The sequence below is a fragment of the Xiphophorus maculatus genome, chromosome 14 (genome assembly GCF_002775205.1).
Source record: "Xiphophorus maculatus strain JP 163 A chromosome 14, X_maculatus-5.0-male, whole genome shotgun sequence".
Classification (NCBI taxonomy): Eukaryota; Metazoa; Chordata; class Actinopteri; order Cyprinodontiformes; family Poeciliidae; genus Xiphophorus; species Xiphophorus maculatus.
Genome location: NC_036456.1, coordinates 25,112,697 through 25,139,119, shown reverse-complemented (window position 1 = coordinate 25,139,119; position 26,423 = coordinate 25,112,697). Strand labels below are relative to the sequence as shown.

General features: G+C 36.7%; 1 protein-coding gene across 1 annotated transcript; it reads right to left on the bottom strand.

Moving 5' to 3' along the window:
• Positions 1–6,546: 6,546 nt before the first annotated feature.
• Positions 6,547–14,815, bottom strand: LOC102219162 (protein canopy homolog 3-like). The gene is made up of 6 exons (XM_023345542.1): positions 14,565–14,815; positions 13,550–13,676; positions 12,078–12,174; positions 10,857–10,979; positions 9,914–10,031; positions 6,547–7,798 (listed from the first exon to the last, which is right to left on the bottom strand). Exons 1-6 carry the CDS (start codon positions 14,668–14,670, stop codon positions 7,521–7,523), a joined length of 849 nt encoding a protein of 282 aa, XP_023201310.1. The 5' UTR covers positions 14,671–14,815; the 3' UTR covers positions 6,547–7,520.
• Between the last annotated feature and the right edge of the window lie 11,608 nt (positions 14,816–26,423).

Genomic DNA, 26,423 nt, shown 5'->3' with positions numbered 1-26,423 from the left:
TTATGAGAATAAAGTCATTTGAGACTTTATTCACTCTAAATATGAGAGTGAAGTCATACAAAAAAGTTTAAATAACGCAAGAATAACATAATATGAGTAAAAAGTCAGAATATTGCATCAATAAAGTCAAACAAAAAAAAGATGAAGATAAAAATGAAGTCATATGAAAAACGTCAAAATAATACAAGAATATTTTAGTATGAGAATAAAGTCGAACAACAAAAAAGTTAAATACGACAATTAAGTCATTAAAATAGGCAAAATAATACAGGAATAAAGTCATAATATGAGAATAAAGTCGGAATATTACGACTTCCTAAAATTTAGCATGGATCTAATTCTCCTTGTAGAACATAGCACTTCTATTCTAGTTTATCTTTTTAATGAAAGTGTTTCTTTTCCAGCTCTGCGATCTTGCAGTAAAACCTTCAACCTCGTTCACATCAACGCCTCTAAAGCTGCAGCAGAAAATGCCATCGCTCTCCTCAGCTTCGGCCGCTATGACCTGAAAGTCAAGGCAGAGCGAGAATCTAAAGTTCCTGGAGACGCAGAAAGTGAGCCCAGGAGTTTGGAAGTGAAATGAAGAAGAACGACGTGTGAAGGAGGAAGATGGGATACAGATCTGATAGTCTGACCTTTCTAACTCCAGCTGACCCTGGCGACCTGTTAGCTGTAGAGGTCGGCGTTTTATATTTTTGACTCACCGACTGTAATCTACTTCCTTTGATTTGTTTGGCGGCTGTTTGAAGTGTTTCCATGTCGCGCCACAGAAAACTCGCTTTTTATGTACAAACCTGCAGCTGACCTCCATTATTACCTGTAAGGAAAACCGAATCAGAGGTGACAGAGTTAAACTTGAGAGTTGTGTAAAAGCAGCGAGTTTAAAGAGGAAATAAGCCGCACAGCATCGATCGATTACTGTAGGCCTTTTTTCCTTCCTGAGAGTGGACAGCCTCAGAGCTCCAATTCATCTTCCTTCTGTGTTCTCCAGGAAGGTCAAAACCCAGAAAATAGGCTACACACCAGGCATTCTGTCACTAGACACCCTTCACCTGCTTCTCAACACCGAGAAGTCGTACACAACTGGGGCACAACCACAGACAAAAATACACCAGGTGGAGCGAAGCAGCAGCAGCAGCAGCAGCAGCAGCAGCAGCAGCAGCAGCAGCAGCAGCAGCAGCAGCAGCAGCAGCAGCAGCAGCAGCAGCAGCACGGCTCGCATTCATTCTGCATTTACGCTGCATTTGTTGTCCTTTCAGAGGAAACAAAAGACTAAGACAAGTTAACCTTTGGTTGTTCTTAGATTTGGACATTTGGTGCTTGTTGTTGTAGCAAAGCTAATTAAATGTCCAACTGCTTCACTACTTCTATTTCTGCACATTAAAGGCAAACATTTGCTGGTGTAAGTTGTGCTGTGCTGTAACAAACTATTATTTTAGTAATCAATTAATCTATATAATCAGTTATTCTGATGATTAATCGATTAATGAGATTTTTTTAAATTGGCACATTCTGGAGATTTTACAATTAATCACTTTAGACTTTTTGTAGAATACTAGAATTACATTATAAAATGCATAAAAACAATTAAATTCCTTTTATAAATAAAAAAATCAATAAATGCAGTTATTTCAGGAAAGCGCATTTTATGAGTAGATTAACTGATTGCTAAATTAGTTGATTAATTGCGATTCAGCCGATTAATCGTTTCAACCGTGGAGTGCTGATATTGTTGTCAGGAAGCTGTTTGAGTCAGAAACCAATTACTCATTACAAAGACTGAATACTGAATGGTAAAGTATTTGCATTTACATTCAATCTTTGTGAACTTGATGTCTTCTTTAGAAATATTGAATTAGTTTTCAATTAATTATCTCCCGAAACATACAATGCACTAAAACCAGCTTAGAAAAGGTCATTTTTCAAAAATACTTTTCATATTTTCTTTAATTGAAATTTTTAAATTTTACATACATCTGTGACATTTTGACTTGACAAAATACCAATTCAGGATCTTAGAAATATCATTTGGACCAATCAGAATGCTAATCAAAGATATCGGATGTAGATATCTCACTTTTAACAAAAGTAACTAAGTAACAAAATCCTAAAAAAGAATAAAATTAATTATTTTTTATATTTAACACCACATGATACGGCAGTTCAACAACCTGTCATTTCCTATTGCAGACAATTACATAATGTTTCTTTACTGTTATTAATAAACTAAATCTTACTGCAGTTTTCACTTATTAGGCACATCAGGATAGTTAAAGCAGAAAAACAACCTTCATTTGTCTCCAAACCCATAACATCAGAGCGCTTGTAGTAGGTATAATGTAGTATATAATGTAGTAATACCTGGATACCTGCCAGATGGAAAGGACATTTGAGATGCACACACACACTCACACACACTTGGACAGAGGAAACCAGATGAATATTCAAATGAAAAGAATCAATATTTCCATTTAAAGGTCTGTTTCCTTTTCTCTAGGTCACATCAGACTAAACAAGCCGCTGTCAGCAGCAATAAATCTGATCCAAACATTACTGTGAGGTCAGCTTAGAAATGTCATAAACATTACACTGATCAACATGCAATATGTGATAATTCAACGGCTCCATAACATAAAGCTTGACATAAATACACACTTCTTTACCTTCTAACTATTTTTATGTTGCATTGAAGTAAAAAAAAACTTATTGCAGGAAGTCTGGTACTTGTTTATTAAACTTATATGCATTGCAAATCAACAGTTCTTCTTTGTCATTTTCATTTTCTGTACCATAATATTGAGATAACGATCCCTTCGGCAATAAATCCATCCATCCATTTTCTTCCGCTTATCCGAGGTCGGGTCGCGGGGGTAGCAGCTTCAGAAGGGAGGCCCAGACTTCCCTCTCCCCGGCCACTTCTTCTAGCTCCTCCGGGGGAATCCCGAGGCGTTCCCAGGCCAGCCGAGAGACATAGTCCCTCCAGCGTGTCCTGGGTCTTCCCCGGGGCCTCCTCCCGGTGGGACGTGCCCGGAACGCCTCACCAGGGAGGCGTCCAGGAGGCATCCTGACCAGATGCCCGAGCCTCAACTGGCTCCTCTCGATGTGAAGGAGCAGCGGCTCTACACTGAGTGACTCCCGGATGACTGAGCTTCTCACCCTATCTCTAATGGAGAGCCCAGCCACCCTACGGAGAAAACCCATTTCGGCAGCTTGTATCCGTGATCTCGTTCTTTCGGTCATGACCCAAAGCTCATGACCATAGATGAGGGTGGGAACGTAGATCGACCGGTAAATCGAGAGCTTTGCTTTTTGGCTCAGCTCTCTCTTCACCACGACGGACCGGTACAGCGCCCACTTCACGGCAGATGCTGCGCCAATTTTTCGCAGTGGATTATAAGGCGCAACGTTAATAAATGATCTGTTTTCGAACATTTTTCATATATAAAGCCCACTGGCCTATAAGGCGAATTAAGTTAAACAAAACACTCAGATAAAGTCAGACCAGTCAAAGTACAGTACGTATTACTTTGTGACGCTCCTGACTACGGTAGCCATAATGTAACTAAAACATTTTGACAGAGCGCCGTGAAAGCCATGTACCACACAAAATCGCTTTGAGGACAGCACAACCTGTTTTACTCCAGAACAACATGTAAGGCGAACTGTTGTTTTTTGAAAAATTAAAGGCTTTTAAGTGCGGCTTATAGTCCAGAAAATACGGCAACTCATTATTTGGTAAGCTAGCAACGACCTGTTGAGTAACTTGTAACAGTTTCTGGTTTCGCCACCATGGCTCATAACTGCTTAAAAATAAACAAAACATCAGTGCGACCAACTGCTTTATAATAAATTATCTATACAGCACAGACTGAACCCTCAACCTCATCTTTCATCCCAATATTACTGAAAATCTGAGCCAGACATTGTGTAAACTACCAGAATGTTTAATTCAAGCAGCTCAAATCTAAAATAGTTCAAGGTTACCCAGGAAGCCTTTCCTACACACATCAATTTTTCTCACTGGGACTCAAAAAAAAACACAGACCAAAGATACGGAGCACATGAAGATAGTGAGAAATCTCCATGGGTAATATAAATGTGTGTGTTCACGTGTCTGCTCTCTTTACATTCCATTTCCACCGTCCACAGTGTCCAAATAAACCGTCAACCCTGAAATGGCTGATAAAGTGTGTGTTCATGTGTGTGTAAGTCACAATATTTGCCCTGTGTTATTGCAGCTCTGAGGCCACAGTTTCTTCTATAAACACCCAGCTGTGAATTATTCAATAAATAAACACATTCAGGACCTCACACACACACACACACACACACACACCCACACCCACACACCCACACACACATTTCAGACAAATATTTTTTTTATATGAATGGTGGATATGTAAAAATACACACACCTGTCGATTGATAGCAGGAGATATCTCAATTCTAACACAAAACACAAGCCTACACACACACACACACACAGAGAGAGACACACATAAACAAAATGTTGAAAGGGGATGAGAAAGCTGACGGACTGAATTAACTTTGGAAACACACCCACCTACACACACACACTATTTCATTTAGTCTGGTTAAGTGGATTTGGCTGCTGGTCAAGTGCAAAGCAATATAGAAGATGTCACTAAAACAAATGATGGGGTGACACCTACGGCTCAAATACGGTACTGCAGGAAAGCTCAATTAGATCATAATATTTGATGTGCATCACCATTAGCTCCATCACAGAAGGAAAAATTACTTTAAAAACCATTATGATGTCCTAAATCAAATTATTTTACAAGTCAGCACCTGCTTTTTATGTAAACAACAATTAATCAATGAATTGTTGAAATAATCATCAACGAACCCAAAGTTTCCCTTCGACTGCAGCTTCCAACTCCACCTCATTTTTCACAACAGGGTTGAGTATCTTGAATTTGCTATACATAGACCTCATGTGATGTCACACTTCCGGGAACTTTGTAGCTGACGGCTGTCTTGATAGGTATCCATCTCTGTTGTGACAATTGCTATGGAGTTGCTATGACAACAATAAATGAGCCAAATTCTATATCATACTCTTCCACATTGATCAAGGGTGTCAATATATTTTCTTTTTGTGGGTCTGGAAGCTGGTCTGGGGCTGCACAGTGGTAGAGCTGTTGCCTTGCAGCAAGAAGGTCCTGGGTTCGATTCCCGGCCCGGGGTCTTTCTGCACGGAGTTTGCATGTTCTCCCTGTGCATGCGTGGGTTCTCTCCGGGTACTCCTGCTTCCTCCCACAGTTCAAAAACATGACTGTCAGGTTAATTGGTCTCTCTAAATGCTCCCTAGGTGTGTGTGTGCATGGTTGTGTGTCCTGTGCTGCCCTGCGATGGACTGGCGACCTGTCCAGGGTGACCCCGCCTCACGCCCGGAACATTAGCTGGAGATAGACACCAGCACCTCCCGACCCCTCCAAGGGACAAGGGTGTACAGGAAATGGATGGATGGATGGATGGATGGATGGTCTGGAAGCCATATGGTTTTTCTATGCTTTGTCCTCTGTTTGCCTACCGGCACTCGTCACTTCCGGTTCAGACTTGTAGGAACTAACCTGGACTAGATTGTTCTACACAAACGGTAGATTCATTCAAACTCAGTTTGTGATGCAACAATTCAACAGACAACATCTCAGCCAAAGCTGGCTAATAAGAACAGCTGTAATAATGAAAGGATCAGCTTATGACTCCTTGTCCGAAAGATGAGGAGTAGAATCCAGTGTTCAGGTTTCGGCGCTAATTAACGTCCAACTGAGGACATTAATCACTTTTGTTGTTATTTCTCTCTCTTCATTTTATAGCAGTGAGCTAGAAGATGTTGGGATCCCATTTGTTTAACAAGTGGGAAAGCTTGTTAAAACTACATTTATTCTTGTTTAAACGCAAGTAGCTAAGACATTGTTAGAGGATAACTGGAAACGGTTAGCCAGCCGCCATCTTTGCTAACAATAATGGCGTCGAGAGTTGAAACGGGAGCGATTTTACGCCAGATTCTTTTTGACAGATGTTTATAGGTATACAGAGTACACCGTGAAGGCAAATCATTTAATAATTAATGTTGAGAAAACAGAATGCAAGCTTTTTTAACTCACCTATGTATCCAGTCCCATTACCTTTTCTAGCCAATAATTTGTCCATAGAAACTTACAAATATCTGGGACTCTCAGCTTACTCACAGTGACCATATCCAGAATATATTAACATATAATTCAACTTGGGGTTTTGTTGTACAACTAGGTCTGGCACAAACGAACCCTTTACGGGTAATTTGAATTGCAAATATTTTTTAAAATAAGGACAGGTTGGTTTTAGATAGTCTTTTCCCTAAAAAAATGAATTATAATACAGTTCTGCTTTTTAATTCAAGTTAACTTCCTGGTAAAGTTTGTTTTATTTTTAAATTTAAGACAAATTGCAAAAATTTCATTGGTATTTTAAAGGAACCTGCAGTTTGTGAACCTGAACTCGGACTCCACCTAGTGGCCAAATTAGGACACTACATCATAACTTTAAAAGGCTAAATTTAATAATTTTGAAACAAATTCAAACCAAGTTATCTCACAAAAACAATCTTCTACAACCACATAAAATGAGTCAACATACAGACCTACTTTAATTCATCCAATGTTTGCAGAGTTTCAAATAGTTCCAGCTCCAATACATCACCAACATCTTACTTCAGAGTAAAAATCTCATAAAAATACACAGAAAAATGCAACAGCTGAGGTCAACCACACACACCTTCGATAGCAGCTTTTGTACAGTGCACAAAAACAGACTTAAATGAAACACAAATTAATGTACCTAAAGGTCCAGCTCTCAGGAATTTACTGATATGAAAACAGAGAATAGGAAACGAACGAGTCACTTTGTTAGGAGACGATCTGTAGCAAAATATGACAAAAGTTTCACAACTTTAAAGTGAAAGTTTGCTTTCTAGACTCAGACCTCAGTTTTCATTTCCCAAGAAGTTTAATTTACAATCAGAAAACCATTAGAAATGCATCTTTTAAAAGAAAGTGGAATTAGATTATACTTGATTTTCATTCATAAATTATATAATCTCATCTTTCAGTCGTGATTTTAGATTCACGTCACATAAATTTGGGGCAAAACTGAGTTTTTTTTAACAGAATCATGATCTTAATGACACAAGCAGACCAAAATACACTAATTTTTGTTTTTATAAATCACTGAAGACTCTTGTTGTGTAATAAATTCATTAATTAAAGGCTCCCAAATTTAAATGCCATTCCTTCTGATTAGTGGATGTAGACAACAGGATGAAAACGAACCGTCCGACAAATACCAAAAAGGTACTTTTAAATTAAAACTGTTTGCCATGAAGTCCTAAAACAACAATAACGTTCTGGCTTAAAGGACTTTAAAACTCTAACAGAAAGTGCTTGTTCAGCATGTTTCCTGTTTAGACGACAGCTGCAGATTGAAGAGGAGAATCCAGGGGGAAATCCAGCGGCTCACAGCTCCGTTTTCTGCCCAGAAAGAGGCACCTGAGGCTGGATCTCCTCATCCGACGTCTGCCCTCCGTCCGACTTCTCCACCGGAGCTTTGCTCTTTTTCTTCTTCTTCACTTTCTTCTCCTTTTTTTTCTTCTTGGTCGTCTTCTCTCCGTCTGAGCTTCCGTCTCCCTTCTCTCCTCCTTTCTTGCCTCCCTTCTTCTTTTTCTTCTTCTTGTCCTCTGCAATAGCTGCCTGGTCTCCTTTCTTCTTTGGAGTCCAGTTCTCATTCAGGCAGGCTGGACGGAGGAAGTGGGCAAAGGTGTGAGAAGGAACAAAATTAGAGACAAAAATGTTTAACATGGAAACAAGGAAGAGAAAAAAATTAAAATGAGCTTAATTTTAAAGAGTTATTAATTGAACAGTTAAAGGCCAAATCTATTAAGTCCTAAAGTTAATGTTCGGATGATAAATGTCTTATTGTGTAATTTAACAAAAACGAAACAAAAATAAGAATTAATAAAGGTAGAATCCAAAAATAAAGTCATAAAATTACCCAAATTAAGTTATTTATAAAAAATAAAGTTGTCAAAGGAGAATAAAGTCAGAATATTCCAAGAATAAAATTACGAAATTTATCTGACTGAAGTTGCAATTTACAAGAATAAAGATGTAAAAGGAGAATAAAGTCATGTCCAGAATAAAGTTGGGAAATTAACTGAAGCAGCAGCAATGCAAGGTGTTTAAATTGGCTTAATTTTAAGCTTTTATTCTTCAAAATGACCAAATCTATAAAGACCTAAAGTTGCTGTCGAGATGAGCAATATCTCGTAAAACTAAAACTAAAATAAGGGTTCAGGAGTGTAGAATACAAGAATGAAGTAGTAAAATAACCTGGATGAAGTTGTAATTTACAGGAGAAAAGTCAGAAAATGAGAATAAAGTCCTAATCTTATGAGAATAAATTAAGAATAAAGTCACAAAAGTACCTGAATACAACAACATAATATGTTCAAATTCAATTAATTTTAAGGTTTTATTCATAGAAACAGCAGAATATACAAAGTACTAAAGTTGATGCTTCGATGATTGTTGACTGCACCGTGTAATTTAACAGAAACTAAACAAAAATAAGGATTAATAAATGTAGAACAACAGTCTGGTTTCACCGTCTGTTTCTATCATCTGAACAGGCTTCAGTAAAATTAATGACGTAATTAGTCATACTGCATTTTGGGCAATAAAATATTCATTTTCTTGTTCAAAAAAGAAATTGAATAATTTTTTATTAACATTTTTTTAATATGTATTTTAATGGAGAAAAAAAAGCTCAGATGAAAATTCTGCAGAGTGGCAACTTCCTATCTGATTACTCGTCAAAATAATCGATACGAGATTCGATTACTGGAATCTCGTTGCAGCTCTAGAAATGACTGTGCAACATCCAAGCATCTGTTTCTATTCTAACATAAACAGATATTTTTCCCCTTGTTCTTAAATAAATAGATCTGAAATATATTTAAATTAAAGAACCAAACAAATTTGATGTAAAATTTTACCAAAAAGACAATAAAAAATAATTTCTTGAATGAAACATTTGATAATTGTGGAAAAGGGGGAAAAAAAATAAAATGTAGTCCTAATGACAAACTAAAACAAAATATATTTTGACATTTGAGGTTGTTAAATGGATCTGCAGCCTTCATTTATTGTCTTCCATACATCAGACTTAGTTTATCTTAGCACATGGTGCAAAGACAGAGTGAATATTTAGGTTGTTACTGCATCAAATAAGCAACAACTGGTGAAAATGTTAGCTGAAGTCAGAATGTGCTCTGGAGGTTTTCGTGCTCGTGTTTCCAGCAGGGGATTTTGCTGGATCAGATGTTTTTTGGCTCTGGTCGCCGCATATAAATAAACTCCTGAGAACCAGCGGCTCACCGTTCCCAAAATGCATTTTATGACATCAGTTCTGCTTCAGTTCGGTACGTTTCACATGTTTCTGCTGCTCAAACGGAGCAGAGAAACATTTAAGGTCCAGCTGTTCTTGCAAATTCGTTTTTATTTCACATTTTTCTGTACACCAAACAAGGTGTTCTGAAAAAAATAAACCTTTAAAGTCACAAAATCTGCAAACCGAGGAACTTTTTAAGGCAAGTGGAAATAAATTATACTTTTCCCCCCTGTGAATATGCTCCTTTAAACTTGGGAATGCTGCAAAAGGACAAGAAAAATGTGGTGTGAACTCGGGCCAGAGGGGATTTTTAATCTCCGCTATGTGCGATCCTGCCAGTGGAAACATTTCTCCAGCTTGAGGAGCTGAGCGAGATTTCTAAATCCAGAACAGCCGAAGGGAAAACATTCAGTCAGCAGAAAAACAAACAACAACTTGAGATCATATTGAGTTTGTTTACCTTTGTCTCCTCCTTTCAGGACGTGTTTCTCACACAGGTAAGTGGTCAGGTCTTCCTCCTGGTTCCCTTTGTACCAGTCTTCAATCACATCCTCGTACTCTTCCACCATCACATCACACTGGAAACACACACAGGAAATGCAACAGGGCTCAGACGTCAACACACACTCACAAACTGTTCTTTAAAAACGAGATCCGGGCGCGCCATTTTGAATTTACAGTGTGTTTTCTCTGATTTGTTTTACCAGGACTGTAAAGATGTTGCAACAAAATGAGAATAAAGTCGCAATAATAAAAGTTTGAGAATGAAGTCGTAGCAAAACCATAGAATAAAGTCGCAATAATGCGAGAAGTCGCAGTAATGCGAGGATGAAGTTTGAGAATTACCTGACTGAAGTTGCGATTTACAAAAATAAAGCCGTAAAACAAGAATAAAGTCGAAGAGTTACTTGAAAAAAAGTCACAATTTGCAAGAATAAACTTATAGTAACAAAGTAAAGTCATAATGCTTGGAGAATGAAATAGTAATTTTAGAAAAACTCCTATACAAAAACAAAATATTAAAATAAGAAATGCTGAGCATCTTCTGAAGTTATTATTTCTATAAGTTATCAGTAGCAGAACTTTGAAACGATTTTGCAAACGACTGAGTTTAGTTCGAAGTAAGAACCAGATGGATTTGCTGAGCTGGTCCCGTCAGAACTTGATAACACTATCCAAGCTTTTTTCAGTTTAAAACAACTTTTTTTCTTAAAGAAAAATTAATAATAATAATAAAAAAATAATAATCTTATTCTGGCCCTAATACTCTGTTGTTATTGTTATTGTTTTGGCAAATAATAAATATTTTATGTTCTGTTATTATTTCATCCTTTTTAATTAAAATTTTTAGCCTGTTTATTAAACATGGTACATATTAAAAGAAGCAAAAACAAAACAAACACCTGTTTCTTGAGGTCGGAGATTTCAGCAGACGTCTCGTTCCAAAGCTCATAGGGAATATCCATCACCACCTTCACTCCCTTGTGCACCAGGCCATGAAGAGTGGAGAACGTCTCCGACATGCCCTGCACACACACACACACACACACACACACACACACACACACACACACACACACACGCACACGCACACACACACACACACACACGCCGGCACGCATACACACATCCGGTCAGGAATCATGGGAAACTGTCTTCTTAAGGATATTTTCTCTTTTCCAAATGTATTCAGACAAAAAAAGCTCCACAGATGAGGAATGAAACATTTTTAAAAATCCTAAAAAGAAAAAGTCCAATTTCATTTAAAACTCTTCCTGTTTGTCTAGAAAACATCCAGCATCCAAAAACCTGATCTGGATCAGGGGTTTCCAACCTGCGGCTCTGGAGCCACCAGTGGTACTTTGGATCTTCCGCAGTGACTCCTAATATCTTTGGCTAAAATTTACCAAGAACCAACTGAAGTTTTATATCTAGATGCAACAACAGCTCTATGAAAAAAGTTAATTTCTAACAAAAAACATTTTATTGACATTTTGAATTTAAGTTCAGAAATTTTCTAGGAAAAACAAGGTTTTCAAAATTTCAAAATTTGATAAAAAAAAAAAACAAAATTATTTTTTAGTTTAATCTTAAACTTAAAAATTTCAAACGTCAAAATTTTCTCAACTTTTGAAACTCAGAAATTTCCTTGATTTTTCTAGAAATGTTGAGATATTTTGGCAGAAATGTATATATATATAATATAATATATATATAAATATTTAGCCATTATTCATGGAATAATTGCTTTATATTAAGACAGAATGACACTAAAATACCAGAAACACATTTTTAGATTTGAGTTTCTTGCCATCAGGTTGGGGACTTTCTATCTTTTTTTTTTTTTTTTTTGAAGAAATTTTTTCACAAATGTCAACGTCACAAAGAAGAAAATGTTTTTATTTTATGTTTTTATTTATTCTAAATCCTAAAAACAGAAATAAATATTTTTTAACGATATTTATCAAGAATTCTAATCTGGTCATGTAATGTTTGTGGCTCTGAACCAGTTTTTCTCGCCGTACTGAGGGCAAACAGGACCGTAAAGGTTGCAGACCTCAGCTCTAGATGAGACTAAACTCCTGACCTCTGACCCCCGACCACGCCCAGATAGACAGTCTGACCTTGGCGAAGCGGTTGCTGCCGCTCCTCTCTTTGTGCAGGTTGTACTCCAGCAGCCTCTGGCACACGTTCTCCACAACCTCGATGAATCGCAGATCTCTGGAAAACAACAGAAAGACTCGGGTCAACTTGTGATAAAGCTTTATCGCTGCTGAAAGGTCAGAGGTCACGGCTGTCCGATTTAGGCTTGGTTTACGGTTACCCTGAGCTGTAGCAGGAGAAAGATGCAAATCGGATCGCTGTTTTTGTACCAAATCAACAACTTTCTCCCACATTTCTCGCCTCAGCCTTCCAGAGAAGAATCATTTTTGAATAGAGTAGTTTTATATTTTTTTCACTCCTTCATGTTTTCTACACTGTTTGCATGTTTTTCTGCAACGAGATCTGAGGACTTTACCTAAATCGTGTCCATCAGCGGATTGGTTGATTTTCTCCACCCTCAAGAAATAAATAATATTATACATGTAGGTCAGTAAATTAGCTTCATTTGTCAGATTAAAAATACATTTTGGAAAAAACATTTAAGCAGGTACTAAACATACTTTCATTAGGACCAGATTACTGTAAAAAAAAAAAAAATTCTTACATGTTTAATTTAATATTCTAATCTTATTAGGGTGCACCGATACAAAAATTTGGGCTGATATCAAAAACTGATATTAATATTTCTGTCATATTTTATTTATCGGATTGATACCATATGTTTAAAAAAAAGACTAATATCGTCCGATACCGATGATGCTTCCGATATATCGTGCATCCCTAAATCTTATTCCAATGTTTTTGTTCAATTTGAACAGAAAAATCTAAATAATTGACACAATTAATGGTTAAAACTAGTTGTAAATCTATAATTCCCTACTACTGATGAAAAAGTTCAAGTTACGAAGTGAAATGATCTGCCGGTGGAGCAAGACGTTTTCTCATATTGTAAGTTATGATATAGCAAATAGTGATATTTCACTTGTAACTTGCACTTTTTCATCAATATTAAGAAATTGTTGACTTAAAACAAGCTGCCATAGCTTGGTGAAAAGTTAGTTGTAACTTTACTTCAAGTGTATTAAATACACTAGAAACTAGACCAAAATACTTTGTAATATTTGGTGTTTTTGAAGTGTGAGCTGTATTTACTGAAGCAGCAACATAAAATGGTGAGTAGATGTTACTTATCAGCTAGAAGAAACATCACCTAAAAACTAAAGATCAAGCTTCAAACTAAGAAGAAAAACTAAATGATTATGCGAGTAAAACTCCTTAAATTTCTCTGTACTTTTGTTCTACAAGCTGCTGCAGATAAATTAACATTTCAGAAAGTATTTCCTGAGATGTGACAGCAGCTCGGCCCGTTTCTATATCGAGTTCTTCCACAGGAACTGAATCTGACCGGGTTCTCGTCCCCTGGTGCCAGAATCAAGGTCTCATTTCTGCTTTTTAACCCGACCGCTTCACTGAGAGCTGCAGAGAAACTTACGACTTGACGTATTTAACCGGCGGCGCTCCCTTCCCGTCTATGAAGTTGTAGTTGCTCTCGATGACGGCCTTCGTCTTGCCCGTCTCTTCGAAGGCCGACTTCATCTCGATGCTGACGAACTTACAGACTGAAGCAGGAAGAGCCAAAGCGTCACTGAGGGGAATTTCTTTCTTTCTGCAGCACAAACTGCAGAGCTTCAGCTGCGGCTTCCAGCCACAGTTTGACCTCAAGTTTACCGTTTTATTAGCAAAAATAGCAAATTCAGTTATGCATAAAGGTCTAAAATTATGGAGAACAAAATCTTTCTTTGATCCAGAAAAAAACAATTCCAACTTTTCTATCGGTTATTGATTTGATCAAATAATTAACTGGTTAAAAAAAAGGTTATTTGTCTTCAGATCATATGCAAACTGCCCAGGTTTTAGGTCAGAAATGAGCTCCTGAGTATAGACTTCTGAAATTAAAAATAATTTGTGATTTTCAAACAAATTCCAAACATTTTCCAATTTTTATAGCTGATTTATCCTTAAGCCACTATGAGAACACTGGTTAAATACATTTTTACATTAACATTACAGTATTTAAACAAATAAATAAATACACTTATTACTATAACAGCAGCTATTATTGTTATTTATACGTTCTGTAAATGTGATCCCTTCGGTACAATTTATTTTTCATATGCATTTACAGATTCACTTTTTTGATTATCCGTGCTCTGTAGGCAACTAATTCTTCTCATCATTTAAAATATAAACGTACAATTGAATTAAACATGTGACTGTGACCATTGTCTCGTTATTTTTGGTTATTTTAAAAGACAAATACGTGACAGGACGAAAAGTAATGAAAAACAGTTCATATCAGCAGCAAACACAACAACAAATCCAGAGACATTAAAAATTGATCTCGTGTCTGTAAATAAAGTAAAGATCGGGACTGTTCGCCCAGCAGCGGACCGGATGGCCCAAAGAGGAGCTTAAAGTGCAGAACAGCTGCAGAACTTCACTTTTACCTTCACATCTGTTTGGAAGATGAACCCAATCATCGTCTCCGTCCGTTTTAGCCGCTCCAACCGACGAAATTACGGCCAGAGCCGACCAGTAAACCGCGAACATCATACCGTAAGTTGTCTTCGACTCCTTATCTCTACATAAAAGTCGTTTAAACCGTTAAAACGTGACTGGGTTTCCCATTTCAACCCAGTTTTCACATCCCTCTGCGGGTCATGATCACAGCTACAAAAAAAACCTCGTCTGCAGCCACTTCCGGTAAGGGCGTTACGAACATGACGCACGCCACAAGGCGGACCAATCAGCGCCGAAGAAGTGGCAGCTGCTTGACCAATCACAGGCAGAGCACGTCCAGAGAGAAGATATGACATGAGGTATCACTCTGAGCCCTTTTTTCGATACAACGCATAAAAACAAATCTCATGTCAAAGATAAAGGGAGTAAACATACATAAAAATTATATTTATTAAATATTGTTGTGTGTTATAAAATAGATGTATTTACAAATTTGCAGCAGCAAATTGTGTGTATAAAATAAAAGTTTGTATTTTTTTTTTAAACTTTTGATCAATTATTCATTGTGTTTAAAAATAGCAGCATGTAAGGTTTTTTTTGTTGTTGTTGGAAAGAGAAATATGTGATTCAAAATCACAACTATCACAGACAATACAGTGCATGTGCTATTTAATTTGACTACAGTCTTCGTAATTATCTGTCATTTGCATACATTTAGTCAATTTGTGCTGGATGAATTATATTTTTAAAGGTATGTTTATTTATTACCTGTTAACAAAATACTGCTCAGTAGAACAATCCTTTAAATAGTGACGCCTCCTGTTTGAATTCAGTAATCTTGTAATTCTGGGATGTGTCCAGCAGGGAGCGCTATGCCCAAGTCTAAAGTCGCCGTGATTTCCGATGATTAATCACATCTGGCCGATAGAAGCAGAGAAATAGCTGAATAATAACGGTAATTTTATTGATAACTTGACTATGCCTAACTTTCACCAGAGTGTGGATTTGGTGCAATTTGGAGACCATTTGATAAAAAAATTTCAGACTAAATCCTTACACTTGCAGCATTCTTCTAATGCAAACAGATTTGTATAGATCAAAATCAGAGCTGATCTATTTAGATAATTATTAATGAACACTGAGCTGCTGTAATGACCTGGAGTTCCTTGCTAAACCACAAAGGAACCAGTCGTATGTTAATGAATAGAAATGAAAGTGACATTTAGAGATGAGACTTCAGCATCTTGTTCAGGTCTGAGAGTGTAATGATAGATGGATCAGGTTTCATCTGCTGTAATGAGAGCTCTGCTCTCAAGGAACTGAAGCTTTCAGCTTTTTGTCCTATCTTTGTCCCACTACTTCTTTATAGTTATGAGACATGAGGGCTGGACTCAGATTAGAGATGATGTTTATCAGAAACAGTCTGTTGAATAGATCCAGCATTTTTACTCCTAACTTTGGAGGTTTTCTCAGCTTTATTTAGTTATGAAGTACCCCACGGCTCTATTTTAGAAATACTTCTGTTTATATATATATATATATATATATATATATATATATATATATATTGGTTTTGAAAAATTGCAATATAAACACTTTTTGTGATCAACAGCCGGATGTTACTACTGGTGGAAATGACAAAAAAGATGACAGGAAGTGGTGGGAGAATGATGGTTTGTTTTTGTTTTTGTTTCCGGACATTTTGGCTTCATCAGAGCTTTCACAGCATCGCCCCGTTTCATTAAAAGTTGCGTTTCATTCAAACATATTGAATCCATACCTAAAACGTAAAATTAGCGACTATTTCCCCAAAACAGCGCATCTGCAGCCGCTCCCAAGTATATGGACAACACTAAACCTGAACATCCTCTTCTTGAAGAATTTGAATTAACATGGGTTACAACAACATTTAAGTTTCTCTTTGGGATCGGAAAAGTATTTTTGAATTGAGTTGAATAAGATGTCTCCTCTGATGGCTAAAGTATGGATATATTCCAAATGTTTACATCTGTTGCTGCCATAATTTTTAATGACTTATAGCACGGACCACTTTATTCAGCTGTGATATTAATTTAGTTTTTTATTTAATGGAAACACAGAAATTGCAAAATTGTGTTTTTTTTTCTTCTACATTGGCAACACAGAATAAGAATCAAACATGGAGAACTAACATTTAGCTTTATGTCTCTCTAATTCAGAACAAACTTAAAATCCAGAGAAACCTCTATCAGTTTATAAATTATTGACTATTTACTCTTATTCTTATTAAACATGGGGAACCAATACTTAGCTTTGTACCTTTTTGTCTTTCTTTTCATTTGTTGTTTTGTTTGTATTTCCTTCTAATTCATGTAAAACACTTTGAGCTGCCTGGTTGCTGAAAATGTGTCGTCCGTCCGTTTTCTAACACCTTGTCCCTGACGGGGTCTGGATGGATGCTGGTGCTTTTCTCCAGCTAACGTTCTGGGCGAGAGGCGGGGAAAATGTGCTATATAAATAAAATTACCGTATCTTATCAGCAGAATAGACAAAGATTTGCACACATTTGTAATGGAAATGCAGCTACTAAGTCCACCTTAAACTTTAACCAAAATATTCTAGAGGAAGTTATGAAACCTACTGGGTCCAAATTGGGTCATCAACAGGACAAAGATCCGATCAGCAACAAAAGAGCTGAAAAAAGGAAATAAATTAAGGTGTTTGGTGACCCTATTAATATCTAAATCTGAACCTGAAGTAGTGGAAATTTTCTGTTACTAGAAAAAAAAAAGCATAAAGAAATGAATTTCCTGGAAATATTTGTGTCATAATTGAGATAATATTTGGCTTTAATCTAAATTAATTATTAGAAATGTGTGTGTAAACTTTCAGCAGTGATATAATTTGTTCCTGTGTGCTTGAATGAATTTGTTTGCACCCGGGTGTGTGTGACAGAGAGTTTCACAGCCAGATAAGAGCGGTTCAATAATAGTGCAATTTTTCTGAGAGGTGCTTCAGTGTACTGCTGCCTGCCAAAAGGACAGTCAGCACACACACACACGCACACATACACACACACACACACCCACACACACACACACACACGCCCGCACCCACGCACACACACACCAGTACAGATCGGTGCGTGTCTCATAGCCGGACTTGACACTGAGTTGGTGGAGGGGAGGTTGATGTGGAGAGAGAAAGAAAGATGAAAGCTGGTTTTTATGCAGCCATGCAGCCCACACTACAGGCAAAGCAGAGCTTTGTTGGACAAACTCTCATCTCTGCTGCTTTTCAGCTGTTCCTTTAAAAAAAATAACATAATACAGATTACATGGCAGCTCGTTGAAAAGCGCCGTCGCTCTGGTTTGAACCAATAAGTGCTGAAATACAAGTGAACCACCAACATGATCTGAAAAGAAGCACAGTCTTTGTTTGTGAACAAAGCTGCTTTTATGCAAACATACTGAAAATCTGTCCGCTTTAAGGTAATGTGCTGCAGCATTTGAGATGTTATTGAGATAAACTGTGAATATTTACAGCAGCACCAATATAGACTGATGGGAAAAGCAAATTATTCAACCACCTTCAGCAGCGTTAACCCTCTGTAGTGGTTTTCTCTCTGAATTTATCGGATGGAGGAATCCAATATGGCTGCCAGGTATAAAATATGTAGTGAAAGTTTGAGTTTGTTTTCTACTGCTTGAGTGCAAAAACAGTTTATAAATACATTGTTATCGATAGCAGAGGTTAAACTCAAAACAGTTAGCACGTTCCACTGATTAGCAACAAAAACCTGCTCAGTTTGGGTCCAACATTTTCCCCAGATCCAGAAAATCAAGGTCAGATAAAGTCTAAATGTTTACATTTAGTACCTTGTTTTCTTTATGAGCTGTTTTCTGGCAGATTTGCTGCTCTGCTTGAAGATGCTGTTGTGGTTTTTGCATTTTTTTAACCTTTCTGGGCCACCGTACACATCAACTATCATGCATTGTGGTTGAAGGTATTTATGTTATTATAAGTCCCACTTTGCAGTCAATTAGTTAAGAATAAACTCATTTTATACCAAAGTATGTGGTTCAGGTAGCTTAATCCACAACACAGCAACTAAAACTACAACACAAGTTACGATAAACTTGCTAGCTTCACTTTTGTTGTGGCTTTTTGTAATGACTTCTACTTTAATTTTTTTAATTGTTACATATTCATTTTTAATGCTAGAAAGGAAAACAAAGTTTAAAGTTAAACAGGATTGTCTTTGTAACCTCTCGTCCAAAAAATAAAGTGATTTCCTTTAAACTCGAACACGTTTGAATTGGTTTTTTTTGCAGAAACTTTAACAAAAAGTTTTAGGCATGGGTGTTGGCCCAGAGCGACCCGTGTAAAAGGGGCGGCCTCAGTGTCCTTTGTAGATTTTCAGCTTAATTTGTGCATAGAAACAAATATATCACATTATCTCTCTCTATATATATTTATATAGCGCTATTTTGACATCGTCAGCTATTTTTCTGTGGCGTTAAACTTTTCTCTTGTAATCAAAAGAGATTTTTATTTGAAAATATGTCCTTACATTGCTGCTTTGCAAAATTCGCACAATCAGACAGAGGAGGAAGCACAGATAAATGTAAATATTGGTGCAACATTTTGAAGAAGAATTTAAACTAGTGTGTAACTTAACAGAGAAACATGAATGAAAATCTAAAGGAATATTAAAATTATTTTGAATCATAAAGAAGTTGATGTTTTATGTATCATTCTACCTTGTCGGGTGTTTTTAGTTTTTGTTTTTTGCTCTTTTCTGCCAGAAGAAGCAGAAAGAAACGACTGGATATGAATTAAACCCCAGACTGAGTTACGGTCGCTTCCAGGCTCTAAAAATAACTCCAGCTGCAGGTCTGGGTTTCTGATCGGAGCGGCCATTTTCTATTTGACAATCACAAATCAGGCTGCAGTGCAGAAATGTATTTCCTCAAATTTTATGTCAGTTTTTTATGGATTGATGAGGTTTACAAAACCTGGTCACTTGTATAAAACAAGTGTTTTAAATTAAAGGCACTTTTTATTATTTACTTTTAAGAAATATATCAGTTTTTAACTATTTTTGCTGAGTTAAAACAAACAAGAAAATAAAGGTAAACTTGAGTTTAGAGTCTTAAACAAGTATCTGGATCTGCAATTTAAATTTGAACAATGAATCACTTTTAAACCCTAAATGTTGTTCCAAGCTTATTCTCTTTTGTTTTTTTTGTGATTGTTTTCTTTATGCAGAGAAATAAGTGAACTTAAACCCCACAAAGTTTTCTAAGGATGCCTTTATTAAAGAGTCAACAACGTGCGCTAGCCGTCCAGTTCTAGAAAAATAACACAGTCATACATTCATTCATGTGGAAATCCATAAAAACAAAGAAAAACAAGGACAGTTTTTATTCTTAAAGCTAAAAATCCCTTTAGTAGGTAAGAGGGGAACCTGAATGATGCTGTGTGCAGTGTATAGTGTGTGTGTCTGTGATGAATAGACAAGTCAAAGTATTTTCCCGCTTTAAAAAATGAGAAAAAAAAAACAAGTACAAATTTTAATCCATCTGGTTTCATGAAGCTGTTCAAGGCTCTTGTTGAAAATGTCATTTTCAGGGAAAAAAGATAAAAAAATTCATGACTTTTGTGCAAAATGCCAAACTGAAAAGTCACAGAAGACTTTGAATAATATAAAAAATCTGTTTGAAATAGACTGGATAAGCAAAATAAATGAACGATCAGATGGACAGAGTGGATCGACTGCTAGTAAAGGATGTTTACAATTTCGATCTGACGCCGCTGTTTCCATCAACATTTTTTACCGCACATTTTGAAATTGCACACTAGGAAAGGTTGACAGAAACAACTAAATTTGACGTAACATTGGCTACTACAGCTGAATTTTCCCATTGGATACAGCAGTGCAGCTTGATGTCTACATCACACGCAAGACGTTGCTTCAAGGACCAACAATCCCAGCTGCGCTCGTCATGCCACAATCTTCAGGTGCCTTCTGTTCGCTACTGGAAGCAGAATATGAGCTTTACCCTCAACGTTGGCATCATATCGATACTGGGAATCATAATTTACAGTATTGGACGGAGAAAGCCTCCGTCGTGTGGAGTGGTGACGCAAACAACAGCATAAGGTGTCCAAAGTCGGTCCTGGAGGGCTGGCGTCCTGCGTGTTTTAGTTTTCTCCCTGGTGGTAGTAACAACCTTTCCAACATGTCAGTGTTTTCCTAAGGCCTCTAATGAGCCGTCATTGTATCCAGGTGCGTTAAACCAGGGAGAGACTAAAACATGCAGGATGCCGGCCCTCCAGGACCTCTGGGAGCATTTTTGGTCTCTCTGCTGACTCCATCATAATGTTTGGTTTAGTTTTCCTGATGCTAAATCATAAGTTGTAAAATAGAGCTTTACTGACTGTGGGGATTGTTCAGCGTTTCTAATTTGGTCAGAAGAGCAGAACTAGGCTGGATTTTATTTGTCTGTAAGTTCATTTTATTAATTATTATTTCAGTATTGTATAACATTTTATCAGGAAAGACTTGTTCAGACTAATCCTATCCCTCTCCAACTAAAATTCAAAGCTAAGCTACATCGCTAGTCTGGTTGCTTTCTGTGTTTTGTCTGTGGTTGACGCACACTTCGTTTTGTGTTTTGTTACAGTTTCATACAGAAGAACTTAATGGAAAGAGTTGCAAAATAATCATCAGGGACTGGATTATTTCCAACCCAGGCGTTAGCTAGCTGTCTAGCTTTGTAAAAGCAAAACTTTGTGAGGACATCAGAGTCACAACATATTAACTAGCCGCCAGCCACAAGTCAAGAATGGTAAAAATTTGGCCAACTAAAGAGAAAACTGTTGATGTTTTTATTTTAATAAGGCAACAGGCTGCTGAAGCTTTAACACTGCATAAACACAAACGTTTTTTTATCTCATTTCTAGTGCAAATATCTTATTACACTTAATATAACACAAAACAAACTTACAAGCAACTTTTCAGCAACATATAGGAGCTTGTTTTAAGTAATAATTCCTTAATACTGATGAAAAAGTTTTAGTTTTGTTGGCAGATAAATTTACCCACGTTATACGTGAAATAACCTGCCAATGTATTTAATACTTTTTAATCAATATTAAGGAATTATTTACTTAAAACAAAGTTGTGCATCTTGCTGAAAGAATATTTTAAAGTTAGTTTTGTCTTAATTCAAGTGCACTAAGCTACTTGTGCTAGAAACTAGACAAAAATATTTGGTAAGATTTTGTGTTTTGCAGTTTTGACAGGACTGTAAGTCTTGTAAGTGATTCCCATCCTGCTTTAATTCACAGTCCAACCTGTGAATTAAAGCAAAGACTTAAACCTGTATATAGTTAATCTGCCTCGTCTCATCTGTGTGTTCCTGCTCTTTTAATGTAAATTTTGATTTTATTTTCCTGAAGAAGTAAAGGGAAGTCACAGAACTATACAAGCGCAGACGGACGCATGCTAGATGTGCACGACTCTAAATCAATCACCGTGAATCAGGACCTCAACAGAATCTAATCATGGGCTCTGAGTGGATCGATGGGCCTGCAGCGCCTGTAAGGACCCACATGGGAAAACTGGAACCCATTTCTCATGGTGATTGATTGTCCTCACTGCACCAGAAAGTACATTATTATATTTTTCTACATATTTTAAACTAATACCGTGGTAATGAGGGCTCCTTGTTTCAGCTTGAAAATTTCACCTCCCAGTTGTCCCTGTAAGATCTACTGGTTCCCATCACAGTGATTGATTAAAGATGATTGAAAAGCTGAGCCCTGTGGTGCAGCGGTCCTGATTAGAAGGTGGTGAAATGCAGAGGATGTTTGTTTGTTTTTCATAAATCTTCATGTGTGTTACTGAGCAGGATGTCTGAGAGTGAAACTCAACCAGCAGGGCCTCCATAACCTTCACTGGTGTCCAGTAATCTAACAAAGTCATCTATAAAATACTTTGACAAAGTGTTTGACCCAACAGATATCAACGATTCAGTTATAGAAAGAAAAAAAGGAGTAAATTCCTACAAAAAACTCAGAAATTTTGAGATTAATCTCACATTTTCTACAAAAAAGCTGGAAATTTCTGAGTTTGAAATACCGAAATTTTGCTAAAAAAAACGAAAAAAACGTGAACCTTTCTGAGTAAAAAAGTTTTACTTATGAAATTCAAAAGTCAAACATTTTTGCCTCGTCATACAAGCTTTTCTTAGAAAAAATTTGAGATTCAACACAAACTGTAATACTTTTTTTCAAGAACCTTTTTGACTTTTCCAAATCAGAAATTTTCAAATATTTTCTAGAAAATTTCTGAGTATAAACTCAAAATTTAGTTGGTTTTTATAGCAAATTTTTGACAAACATGCTCCAACATGCTAGCGAATTAAAATGTATTATAAAATCTGACTTTAATCTCAGATTTCTAATTTTTAATCAAAAATTTCTGACTTTAACCTCAGAATTCTCACTTTTAATCTCATAATTCTGATTTTTAATCTCAGATTTTTGACTTTTTTCTCAGATTTGGACTTATACCTCAGAATTCTGTCAATCTCATAATTCTAACTTTTAACAACATATTTCTGACTTTTTAAAATCAAAATTCTGACCTTAATCCAGACTTCCGACTTTTAAACTCAGTTTTTGACTTTTAATTTCATATTTCGGACTTTTTTCCTCATAATTCTGACGTTATTATTTTGAGACTAAAGGTCAGAAATCTGTTTTTCTTTCAGTGGCCCTAATCCCATTCTACTGTTACTCCCACAAAAAGTTACATGAACATTCAGTTAAAGTAAAAATTGATGTTAGATCGTTTGTCGATCTTGTTGGTGGGATGTAAAACCCCCAAAATCTCGTTGACGTTTAGAAACTAAAGACAGAAAACTGCTGTATTGCTGCAGGAAGCAGCAGGACGGTTTCTGACTCCACAGTGGAGCTCTTCTGGCCGTGCCGTTACAGGACGCTGAGCGGATAACGGGGTCGCCGTTGTTGTAGATCTGACATTTTGGGACATTGATTCATTGACACGTTGAGGCGTTTTGACGCCAAGATCGCCGGCGGCAAGGTCACAACATCCGCCAGAGGGAGAGGAATAAACGGGAGGACAACGACGGGAAAATAACGGATGCAAAGTTAAGTGAAAAACGAGGGATGATGTCACCCTGTTGTAGAGGGACGACTCCTGAGAAACGAAACAAAGGGCAGAATGTTTGACTCAAAGCTATTCATCACACCTGCTGTGTGTGTGTGTGTGTGTGTTGTAGGTAACTGTGTTTTTCTGATCAAACATGCATAATTTCTCTACTTCATTGCCGACAGCAGTATATTATCCAGAATAAAAGTTAACAGCCTCAGCTCATGCCAACCTTTTGAAGTCGCAGCCTTCACGACTCCAAGATAAGAAAAAATATGATGAAATTCTGGTGAAATTTGCCTTTAAAACTTAATTTCCTGTTCATGTCCATCCACCACTCATTCACTTCCTGTTTCCTCTCATTCGTTCTTTTTTACTCAAGCAAAACTTCTGTTGCCTTTTACTCATCTTTTGTCTTCATTCCTCTTCACTCACCATTTATTTCTGTTCACCAGAATAAAGTGTACTGATTAAGGAAGAGCTGAACGAGAAGCCCAGGTACTGCCGGCAACTCAAACAGAAGCAAAGACAGTCTTAAGAAACCAGAAAAGTCCTCATTATCATCATTATTATTAATTATTATCAGCAGTTTCATTATTATTATTATATTCTTAATTATTATTACTAGTATAACTTGTATTAGGATGAAATAAAGTTCCTTGGCCCTTGTTGATGCAGAGAGAGAGGTTGCAGACTACGACAGCAGAGCGCTGGTTCCATGCCGCTCCGTTTCATCCCAGAGATCCAACTGGACTTAAACCCATCAGTCCACAGGTAAAACGGAGGTATTCCACTGAAAATATGGCACCTTTATTTTTAATATTCCACTTGGAGGTAAAGGGGTAGTTCCATCCAACATCTAAAAACATTTAAATCCGATTTATTCCACTGCAGATTCAATGTTTGGTTCTCAGGGCAGACTCCTCGTAAGTTGAGAAGGTTTTTAAAGATGTTTCCTCTCTGAAAAGTCGCCTCGGCTCTTTGTAATTCCATCGTTCAGAGTAATGAGAGACATTTCAGAGTTTCTGTTGAAACGTCGTCCTTTGGTCTTCCTGGAAAATGTTTATGAGGACAGTTTGCTTTGACTGAATCAGGCTGGGCAGGAATAATAGCTTTTCAAGAAACATTTTCGCCTCGATTATAAATCTGTGTTTTTCAACTTGGCATCAAGAGACATTTTCAGTTGAATGTTTAGTGACAAATTAAATTTAGATGTATAAATTCATATTTTCAAGACTGTTCATCCTTTAAAACAAACACATATGACATTAATGTCACATTTAGGTTGAAAGAGTTAACTTCTCTCCACTACTTTTTACAGTGATTTGTTAACTTTTATATGATCCCTTCCTTTTGGTAGCTCTTCAGTAATTTCAGTTTCAATAAATCCCCAGGAATATTTGAAGCCCCTTTAAATCCTGTTTAAATGAGAGCTGATACTTTCTATTTACGGCAGCTAGCAAACTAGTAAAACAATAGCTAGCTAGTGGAGGACTGGATAATATTGGTTTAGTAGTTTGCAAACCAGTGCAAAGTTGATTTCAAGCTAATTTGCTTGTTAGTGACTTGCTATGCCAAGCTAGCAAGTAGTTCTCAGTAGCAACTTGGTAGTTAAGTAAATAGTAGTTGATAAACTCTTAATTTTAACTAGTTAGTTATCAAAAATGTAGCTTGTTAATGTTGGCTTCATATCTTTAAAACCAGCTAGCCAACCTAAGCTAGCAGGTTAGCTAGCTCAAGTTAGTGTCAAATCTATTTTTGGTACTTTGTCAGATAACTAAAAATTAGCTAGTTAGCTGAACATAGGTTCAGTAGCGCCAAACTGATATCAAGTCACTAACAAGCTATTTCTTAGCTACTAGCTAGCTAAAGTTAGCACATTGGTTAATCAGCTAGCTAGTTTGGTAGCTAGTTTGCTCACTGACGTTACATAAAACAAGCTAACACATGGATGTCCCATAACTTTCTCAAGATGAGCAGAAACAAAACTATTTGAATGTGCAGAGGAACGACCAAGAGTCAACACACAGCTTCAGTTATTACAGCTACAAAAGACTGGTCAGTTCTGAAATCTTGTAGTGAAAGGTTTAGATCTGAACCTTCAGAGACACATAAACAGTTATAAAGTCAGCCTTCTATCACCTGAAGAACATTTCCAGGATTAAAGTCCCAAAAAATCAAGAAAAGCTAAAGACTTGTTGCTGAAATGTGCTAAACAAATAAACTTCAGTTGACTTGACAATAAAATCCATTCATTAAATGTTTGCTAGTTAGATTCTAGCTGAGAAACTTTGGATGAACAGATTGCAAAACAAATTTCTTCATAGTAAAATATTACTTTAAACCTTATTTTGCCAGAGTAAAAATAAGGTTGGGCTTAATCATAACCAGTAAGCTAGTTATGTAATTAGTTTAGCTACAATTGTTAATTGTAGCTTAAGTAAGCTACAATTAGCTTACTTAACTGTAGTTGATTAGGTAAACTAACTGAACCTAAGCTACAATTACCCTGGCTAATCTTAGCTTTGGTAAGCTACAATTGTAGCCTAGCTACCATTGCTAATTGTAGCTAAACTAATTAGTGGCCAGGCTGATAACATTAGCTCAGTAGATAATAAACCAACATTAAATTACTACCATCCAAGAGCCCTTGTTGGAAAGTGGATAATCTAAGTTATTAACA